The 9,342-nt window shown below is 37.3% G+C and overlaps 2 protein-coding genes across 3 annotated transcripts; one reads left to right on the top strand and one right to left on the bottom strand.

The window, feature by feature from the left end:
• Positions 1-2,102: 2,102 nt before the first annotated feature.
• On the bottom strand, positions 2,103-4,040 carry LOC111270490 (pre-rRNA-processing protein TSR2 homolog). 2 transcript variants are annotated; one of them, XM_022850741.2, is made up of 3 exons: positions 3,765-4,040; positions 2,891-3,187; positions 2,103-2,317 (listed from the first exon to the last, which is right to left on the bottom strand). In XM_022850741.2, the coding sequence occupies exons 1-3, from the start codon at positions 3,801-3,803 to the stop codon at positions 2,171-2,173; spliced, it is 483 nt and encodes a 160-aa protein (XP_022706476.1). In that variant the 5' UTR covers positions 3,804-4,040; the 3' UTR covers positions 2,103-2,170. The 2 variants fall into 2 exon arrangements, with proteins under 2 accessions (XP_022706476.1, XP_022706475.1); XM_022850740.2 differs by having other exon boundaries at positions 3,660-4,037.
• Positions 4,041-4,962: 922 nt separating this feature from the next.
• LOC111270491 (RWD domain-containing protein 4) lies at positions 4,963-6,863 on the top strand. Its single transcript, XM_022850742.2, has 3 exons — positions 4,963-5,241; positions 5,837-6,035; positions 6,430-6,863. Exons 1-3 carry the CDS (start codon positions 5,161-5,163, stop codon positions 6,714-6,716), a joined length of 567 nt encoding a protein of 188 aa, XP_022706477.1. The 5' UTR covers positions 4,963-5,160; the 3' UTR covers positions 6,717-6,863.
• The last annotated feature ends 2,479 nt before the right edge of the window (positions 6,864-9,342 follow it).

Genomic DNA, 9,342 nt, shown 5'->3' with positions numbered 1-9,342 from the left:
AATTAAATTTTGGAAATGTGCGGGTTATATCAATTCGCTTCACAGTTGAAAACGCCAAACTACTATCTGTCGGCTCAAGGAAGACATTTGTCTGTTCCATTTCTACAAGAGTCGTGGCCAAAGCTTAATTACCTGCCAAAAAAAGGACCAGAAGAAATTTAGCAAAACAAATCTTTGCAGATTGCTTTGACATTCACGACATTTTCGATGAATCTCGCCTTACGCGCAAAAGACAGTTGGGATAAGCTATGCCCACAATACATTGAATGTAACTTTCCGTATTTTTCCTCTAGTGATAAGAAATAATTGTTAGGTAACCGCAGAGGTTACTTGCTTAGCGTTACATGTTTCTTTTTCAAAAAAATTGATTGAAATTTTCATTTACTCAAATGCTTTTAAACAGGTAAACAACACAATATTCTATGATTATGACGTATATGGAAATATTAAAGTACCTTGTGTCATACAGATAATATGAGTTTTGTAGAGTTTTTAAAAGTAGTTTGGGGATATTAATTAGATGTTTTAAAAGTGGTACCATGACTAGAGAGCGATGCGGTACATATCACAATTCCCCGCATCTAGTCTGTACACATGTACTGCCGAACCCGGTTCCCTAAAGAATATAATGGAACCTATGCGCCGCAAAAAATGTGACGACATGTTTGCTTAGCCAGTTCATCCTTTTCTACCTGCTGTTCTTCAACGTACCCGAAGCAGAGAATTTTTCATCGATTTCCGCTAATCTTCGCCTTCAATTTCTAGAGCTTATTCGTAACGTTTCTGTTACTGGCAGCTCATATAAACGGCGTAGATTGTCGGACAACAGTAGCGAGTCGGGTAAAAAATAAAAATAAATTCCCGAGTTGTTATGTGTGGTCCCAGAGCTCTTTTGAAGACGGAGAATTTGACACGATCTAATATTTGAAATTCTCCACTGTGAAAACTTCCCAAATGACGCTTGGGCCTCAGCAGTACCTTCCGGCATCCTTCGATGACGTGAGCAGTGAATTTTCCGCCATTACAACCGAATAGTAACCTCAAGGATGAAAATCGGTCAACGAAGGCAGAAGACGACTTTGCGGAATACAATCCGTCAGTACCTGCTGTCCTGCCACATCTTCTAAATTTCATTGCCTCTACTTTGGTGAGGTTTCCGGTCATTTCCAGACTTATAACTGATAGAGCCAGGCTAGCTGCGCTTGAAACCTGTTCGTCCCGTATATCATTACATCGTCTACATGCAGGATGATTTCCACGAATTTTCTCGTCTCTCTTCTTTGATTATGAGAGCCCTTTAGCATCACCGAGAATAAGAGTAGACTCAAATTGTCCCACTGAGTCATGTTAGTTGTCTGTGAGAAGGGCGAGAGTTTGGCCACTCCATGGTCGATCGCTATTCTGTGCACTCGTGGAATCGCAGCGAACAGGTTGATCATATTTACTGGGACACCTACCTCGGCCTACGTAAGCATCTTCTCACTGAGCAGCGAGTCCAAGATTGCGTTGAAATTGACGAACGCCGCAAGCAGGTGGCGCACATACGAGGCACTTCCAGCATTTTCAAGTTCTACACTACATCATGTATTCAGTGTGCTGTACATTTTATTAGTTCCAGCAAATATAAATGATAAAAATACATTCAGTTATTACCGGCAAAACATTAAGGATAATAAAATAATATGACATATTTAACAAATAAACGCTATTATGCATTTTGTCGAACCAATTTCAGCCAGGACAGCATCACCCCTGATATTATTGAAGATTGAGTCACCGTTTTAACCAATGAGCCCAATCACTGTTCCAAACGGATGTGGTAGCAGTTTGTATGCATGTATTTTTAATAAATACTTTTTGATAGCGCAAGCGCTGCACATACAGTTGCTTACCTATTGTGCGGTAGTTCATTATTATTATTGGTTCTGCTTAATCTCACAAAAAAAGATTGAGTAAAAATATTAAGCACCGCTCAAGACAGCAACACATGAGACAACTTTCCTTATCCCTAAATAGCCTCCTTAATTTTTATCTTGGATATAGACAAAACTAACCGTAGTTTGTAGTTTTCTTATCTTTTTCGGCAACTACTGCGTTCGGCGTAACAGTAACAAAACTGAGTACTAATTAATTTATTTTGCACAATAAACAACGCAGCTCTCTTTCATAATTAGCCTACTGTGAAATATCTATTCGTGTTATCATTATTATTATTAGTTTGGTGATGTTTTCCTCCAGTCTTTCTTACGGTAATCCAACCATCTTCATCAGGCTCGTTCGTTTTCCGTCGAAGTTCCTCTGTGGCCAATGACGCCACCTTAAAGAGAAAAAGAGCCGGACACCATAACATATTCGTAAGTTTCTGCCATTCAGAAACAGCACTGGGCCAAATTAAACCTTGCATATCGCCTTGGCTGTATGTTTACTTTATGCTTGATAACAAGCTCAAATCTAATGATTTGCTCACTTTCAGCTTTATATATATATATATATATGATGAAATGCAATGAATATATATAGATAAAATTACCAATATATAATAAACTATATATTCATTGCTGTGTCAATCAATAGCATTAACTTATTTTCAAATGTATCAATGTACACTTATCAAATTAAACAGTTTTCATTATACGCTAAATCTATTGGACCTGATAGTAGAAACCTTGTCTTGCAAATCGTCCTTTTACTGTTTATTTACAGATGTTATGTACTGATAAGGTAGCAAAAATAGTTTGAGTTTGTTCTTATCTAGAAATAAAAAGTATTAGATATACGCATCTGTGTAATTGCTTATGAAGGTGTATTCACTTGTTTTCTAATTTCGCTCAAAAATATTTGTAGGCCTAGGAATTAATATTGAAAATATCACTGAAACATTCGTTCTGACCTGCTTAGAAACGGCGTCCATGTCTTCTTCCACAATCATCTCCCTGTCGGGAGTCACCGGTTCTGGTTCAGCGCGAATGCTGGGCATGGCAGGCCGCTCTTTGGGCAACTGATCTAACGCTTCTCGAATTCGTCCTTGCTGACACATCTTTTGCAGTTGCAACAATAGAAATGCGATCTGAGGCAAGGTTCCATCTTCTACGACCATGTCAAATTCGTTGAATAAGATTTCTGCTAAATAGTCTTCGACGTCTGTAGGGTCCAGATCAGTTTCCTTGTTCAGAAAGTCCGATACCACCTAATTGTAGAATCGAAGAAAATTAAAACAATACGCAATTAGTCAGGAAACTATACTTAATATAATAATATTGTTGAGCTAATTCGTGATTTAATCGAACGCATGAAGCATCCAGAATAGACTATGCAGACGTATGCACAAAGTAGCATTTGTCAAAAATTCATATATTTTCTATCTGCATATCAGCACACTCACCCATGTATGAGTTACATGCGAAAGCGCAGTATCTCGATCTCTAAAATTTAAGATTTTTTAACAATATATAATCACATAGCCATTTATATTGATTCTTCCCGTTTATGAGTGTTGCTTTTTATCGTGGGTCAATTTAATAATTTTATAATGCTTCATGTCGGTAATTAGAGCAGCAAATATGAAAATCTGCACAATTCTCAGCTGTGGTTGACAGAAAAATTCAAGTGAGACCCATAGTCGTACGTCGATTGCATTACCATAGCTTTCGTGAACCAACCTGCGCCATCCAGCGTTCCTTAAGGGGTCCGTCTTTACCTCCCAGACCCTGTTCTATCGCAATTCGAAGACTAACCCAGTCCGAAAGGATGCGTGTCACTATTACCTTAGTCGCCTGCTTCGTGCCCATAGCTTCGGCTGCCATTAGCCCGAGGAAGTTGTTTGTCACACGTTTGTACCCAGCTCTCACTGATTTTCAAGCAGAGCTAAGTATTGAAATTAAGACAGTCTACTTAATTTATACCGAACATAAATAGCATAGCCAGAAAAAAACACTCTTTGGAAAATGAATGGAACAGACTGGGGACCGGCTGAAAAGCCCACGCGGTTTTTCTTCAACGCGCCGTGTTTTCATGTAGCATATGTGGTGCGCCATGACGACGCTAATGATTTCTGACTGTCACTGTCCGAGGTTGGCGGGGTGTAAAATCCAATAACTTCATTCGTAGTGTTATAAATCGACGGAAGATCTTTAATGGTTATGAGGAATAAGCAAGATTTATTAAGCAAGAAGAAGAGAAATTATAACCCCATAAAGAACTATGGATTTTCCAATAAGAAATAATTGACCAACACTTGCTACGCATTCAGAGACATTAAGTTGGAATGCTTAATAAGGATCTAAGATAGGTTCTCGCTTGAGTACTAAAATTAGCTTGAAAGAACTAGATTTAACACGAAACCGTATTTGCCACTAGGAGCTAATCTTACTTATTTAAAGGTGCAATTTCGTTTTATAGAGGTTACTGGGAATGCTTCCATGAATATAGTTAGGTGTGCATCCGATAGCCAATTTACTATTTCGAAAAAATAAATTACTACACAACTTCTGACTTCTTTTTTCTAATGCTGTTATGCGATAACGAAATGTACTAACGACGCAAGAGCCACTTTTCTAAACAGTATAGTTATTAACCATCATCACCACAAAATACAAAAGCCTTCAATGTAATTCTTATTGGTACTTGGTATCAAATTAATTTTACGATAATGCATTATAAATCCATCGTTTTAGTCTAATCGCATCATCACACAGTGGTGATTTAATTTATCTATGTACAGGAGACAAAATGAATCGTCGGCTCGGTCACGTGTTGAGGTTTTAAAATATTGTTACCATTGTGATTTCCGAATTAGGTCTCAGAAATCGCTTTCTATGTATGAGATCCCCGGCCTGAATGGTTGCCTTTATGATTAAGAATATAGAATTTGATGAACCTTAACGTGTGCGACGCTTTAAATTTTAGCGGTGATTTTGAAGAAGCACTCTGTATTTACTCGGACGGCATGATAGACAGATGACTATCGAATGAACGCTTCTCAACAGAACCCAAATCGAGCTTTCGTTCTACGCGATCGGCACCGCGCATTCTCGTTCGAATAATTTGATTTTCCTTTTTTGATATTCTTGTTATGCTATTGCATTGGTAATAATTGCAGTCGTATCCTTTTCAGTGATAAGTTTAATTTCTGGAACGAAGAGTTGATCTAGGGGTTTCACCATGTCTTCGTGTAAGGCCGAACAGGAAGAGGAAGCTGAAGTATTGTTGTCCATCTACGAAGGGGATTCGCTATTTAAGCAGGTACGCACAAATTTGCTTGGTGTATTCACTGTTATATTTGAGTGTAAAGGAAAACATGTGACAGCAAATAAATAGATTGACTATGTAATGATAGCTATCAATAGCTTGTACTTCTGGTAGAACTGGTAATAGTTACTCAGAAACTCGTAAACAACTAATAAGAAGTTAATAAATTCAGTATGTCTCAAAGAAAGACGTGATAGCTCCTTGTCGATTTATAATAACAATAAACATTTTAAAAAAAAGTATGCAGGTTTGCGCTACGGAATTGTTTTTGTATAGGTATCTGTGGCGGTCTTCAATTAGCGGCACAATCTCATGTGTCCAATGGCGTGCGTAACGGGTCCAAACCACGCTAACGATATCTATTACACAACAAGCGTACTTATAATAAAAAAAAAAGGATTGCATTGAATATAACCTGTTCTTCTCAGGCCTTGTCCTTGAAGAACAGCCGCTGACGAACACAGCGTAGTGTCCGATGCAGTAACGAACTTTCTCGGATCAAGTTACCCATAAGTACATGCCTTGCTTATTAATTCATTGCTAAGGTATTTGTGTAATTCAGAATTCCGTTGGTTTGTTATCCGCACAGGTATCCCCCACTGTATATCACTACCGTTACGGAGAAGAAGGTTCACCTCGAGCGTTTGTTGCAGAAATTACGTGGACAGATGACTATCCAAATGCGGTACCTGAAGTTAACCTTGACCTTTTTGGAAACAAGCATCTCCTACAGGAAATTCGAGATTGGATACGCGAGAAACTTCTCGAGCAGGCCGAAGCCAATATAGGTGACGTGAACATATTTTTTTTTTATCAACAATCTCTTCCCTGACCTGCTTCGATATATAGATACATCGAAGTATCTGCTAAAGACAAACAACATTTTAAAATAGGGCCCACTTTTCCCTCTGGAGCTTTACTTTTGCGTATAATTTATTCTGTCATAGAGAAAGACCATTCTATGCCTACACCTGTTATTCCTCGAATTCAAAATATCATTAACAAGGCTCAGAATGTTTCGTGACCGAGTTTAACTTTTAATTTGTTAAGCACTGTGGTCTCCGAGTTGCTTTTAAAATAATACAGCAGTGATAAAACCGGGAGCGGTTATGTTGTTCCTAAACAAAAACTAAACATAGCTGACCCACTTCTGAAAGTTGTTGAACTTAATTGCTGTTCCAGGAATGCCAATGACCTATACCCTGTTCGAATGGCTGAAGGAAAATAGCGATCAGTTAACGGCAGAGCAACCGGACAAATCTACAGTAACTGAGGATCTTTTTACAGGTGAAAAAGACAGTTTAGTTGCAACTTCCGGGGGGGGGGCACCTAAAGAACCAAAAAAAGAAAAATTAACGAAGTCTCAAAAACGGAAACTCAGTAGCCGAGTCGTTTGTGGAGAGCTGCCTCGTGGCCACGATTGGGTTGACGTCATCAAACATCTACTTCAAAGTGGGTCTGCGGGGTAAAAGGTGTACTACCTTGTTAGGAACAGAATTTAGTACAGATACTCTGTACTGTTTGGTACTAGTAGCCTGTAGTACTGGTTGGGGTGGGTTGCGCCCTATGATGCACAACATGGAATAAATTACGTTGTAATATTTTAAACAAAAAAAGGCGTATTTTCTCTGTTTTAACCGCAGGGTTCCCTTAAATATTTCCTCTCATTTGCGCTAAACACAAACCTCGTAGTAATTTATGGTTATTTATCGATTCTTCTTTACCAACTAAAGTTCACTACATGCGCATAATATTTCGCAGTTATACTTTAAAGCAAGCTCAAGTATCATTCAATGATAAAACTTTTCACACAATTTGCGAAAGGTTTGCATAAATTTAACCAGTCAAAAAAGGACGACAAAGTTAACCATTCAGACGCTATATTTGAAAAAATCGTTCCGACCCTTGTTTCAAGTGCACGTGGAAGCACACCGTCACAATTCGACACACCCATTGTACTCGGAATATTGCACACAAACCTACGAAATAACGAAAATGTATTTCTTTATTCTTGTTTTTTTTCTAAATTTTGCTTAATTGTGCGCTGTTTTCATTACGTTTAAATTATTTAACATAATCATCAAATGAACACCTTAAAAAGAGATTCAAAACCCTGGACGGAGTCAAACTGACTGCTTATTTCATGCTATTACTCGGTCTATATACCAGAGCCAATTACAGTCTGAAAGTATACACATCTTTCGAAATGCCTCTCTTCGCAAAAGTTTTACTGGGTGTTTTTAACACTTGCGTCATAAACGTTAGACATTTTGTTTATGGTGAGGGCGAGCGAAGTAAGGTTCACATTAACTAGATGCGGTAATTGCATAAAGAAACGGAAGGAGTGTAACGCGATATTATGATAGGAATTTTGTTTTTTATTGTTGCATTAGTACACTGTCGTTGCAAGGCTCTAGTTATGTTTGTAACGGGGCTATATCTTTTATTTTTTTTTCTATCAATGAAATGTTTATTTATAATTTAGATTCCATTAAACTGAGATGTATACAAGTTGGGAAATCAGCACAATTCGTGCTACTAAATTTTTTTAACAAAATAAAAAAGTCGGATCGTCTAGAATTTTTTTTTAATCGTATTGAACGTTTGTTGTACGATAAGTCAGCAAAATAATCAACTCCTTTCATGATTATTATACTGAGTTACCGTGCCGACGACAGAGCGCGTCCCAAACTATAGTTTCGCTTGAGCTTCAGTTAGAGAGTTGGCCAACGAGTATTACAACAGTAGCAGCAGAAAGTAGTAACAATACTTCTTCAATTTTTCTTGTTTTTTTTTCAGAATTGAAAGAAATATGAAATTCTTTTTCTCAAAAAGTGTATTCATTGTAATTGATCACGGATCGTTTCTGGTTTCAGTTTCTTTTTCTTTATATCGATCACGATAGATTTCTGCTTTCTTTGCTCCAATTAAAAAACTCTTTAATGTATCTATATTCTGGGAATATATTGCACACCATACTTCAAGTATATATGAAACCTAATGCCGTCGATTTACATGAATTTTATAGAAAACTTCGAAGCGAGTTGCTTCAGAATAAAATTCAGCTTAACAGAAATGTGTGTATGTGTGCATATGTTCCAGAACATAAAGAGCGGTGAATTCTGGTCTCGTTCATTAGGTTGGGTAATTTTCCATTAGTAAATGAAGTGTACAATGAGTAAAATGTGTTGTGATAGTATATTTGAGGACAAAGTAATGTTTATTAGGGGAACTTCATACAACCTAAAGCGTGATTGACTTTTATATGCTTTGCCTAAAGGTACGCGAGACATTCACTGCTCGCTCCACTTGAGTTTACTGCAAAAAAATGGCCTTCGGTATGTCCATGCAATGCAAAAAATGATCCACTTTTTTAGATTTGTTGTATGCATGTGAAGGTTAAAGATAATTCTAACCCAATAATATTCCACGGTATGCTTCATTGATTTTTTCGTAGGGCCAGGCCCCTACTATTAAAGTCACTTTTCCCTGTCTAAAATCCAATTTTTGACGAATCGACATAAAAGTCTTATCGCATAACGAATTTAGAAGTACCCGCATAGTTAGAATATGCTTAGATGTTTCTTGGTTTGCTATCATTATGTCAGAGCAAGTTTGTGTCAATATCTTGAACTAATATTGGTTAAATGGGCAACACAAGACCAGTTTGGCTATTATTAATTATTTAACGGAACTTCATCTTGAATTTAAATTCGTAGGATATAAGTTATCTGACCGCAGAGAATTTATTACTCGTTCCTAAAATAAAGACGCAACATATTTAGAAACTGTGATAGGACACAAGCATATTTTCTTTTTTTTTTTTATATGCATATACATACTTAACCTCTATAAACCACGTCCGCAGAAGGAATAAAATGTGCGCATTATTATAAGCTTACAGCAGCAAAAAAGATAACACCGACCGAGATAACAGACCGATATCAGTACTTTATCTTCGAAATTCGCCAAAATCTTTCTTGCAAAATATTTCCCATATGTTATAGGTTCCGAATATAGTGCAGCAGGACGATTCGGTGTTGCTGTCTCTTTTAAAATAATTCACATATTTTCTTCTTGCTGACACAAGCATTT

The sequence above is a fragment of the Varroa jacobsoni genome, unplaced genomic scaffold (genome assembly GCF_002532875.2).
Source record: "Varroa jacobsoni isolate VJ856 unplaced genomic scaffold, vjacob_1.0 scaffold_1478, whole genome shotgun sequence".
In the NCBI taxonomy this organism is placed as follows: domain Eukaryota; kingdom Metazoa; phylum Arthropoda; class Arachnida; order Mesostigmata; family Varroidae; genus Varroa; species Varroa jacobsoni.
This window is presented reverse-complemented; position numbering and strand designations above follow the sequence as displayed.

Excerpts from the sequence above, each read along its gene's own strand:
- LOC111270490 (XM_022850740.2), bottom strand. The coding sequence starts at position 3,803 with ATGGCAGCCGAAGCTATGGGCACGAAGCAGGCGACTAAGGTAATAGTG. Across the intron at positions 3,188-3,659 it reads AGGAACGCTGGATGGCGCAG|GTGGTATCGGACTTTCTGAA; the intron begins GTTGGTTCACGA and ends TTCTACAATTAG. Across the intron at positions 2,318-2,890 it reads TGGACGCCGTTTCTAAGCAG|GTGGCGTCATTGGCCACAGA; the intron begins GTCAGAACGAAT and ends TTTCTCTTTAAG.
- LOC111270491 (XM_022850742.2), top strand. The coding sequence starts at position 5,161 with ATGTCTTCGTGTAAGGCCGAACAGGAAGAGGAAGCTGAAGTATTGTTG. Across the intron at positions 5,242-5,836 it reads GGGATTCGCTATTTAAGCAG|GTATCCCCCACTGTATATCA; the intron begins GTACGCACAAAT and ends TTATCCGCACAG. Across the intron at positions 6,036-6,429 it reads GCAGGCCGAAGCCAATATAG|GAATGCCAATGACCTATACC; the intron begins GTGACGTGAACA and ends TTGCTGTTCCAG.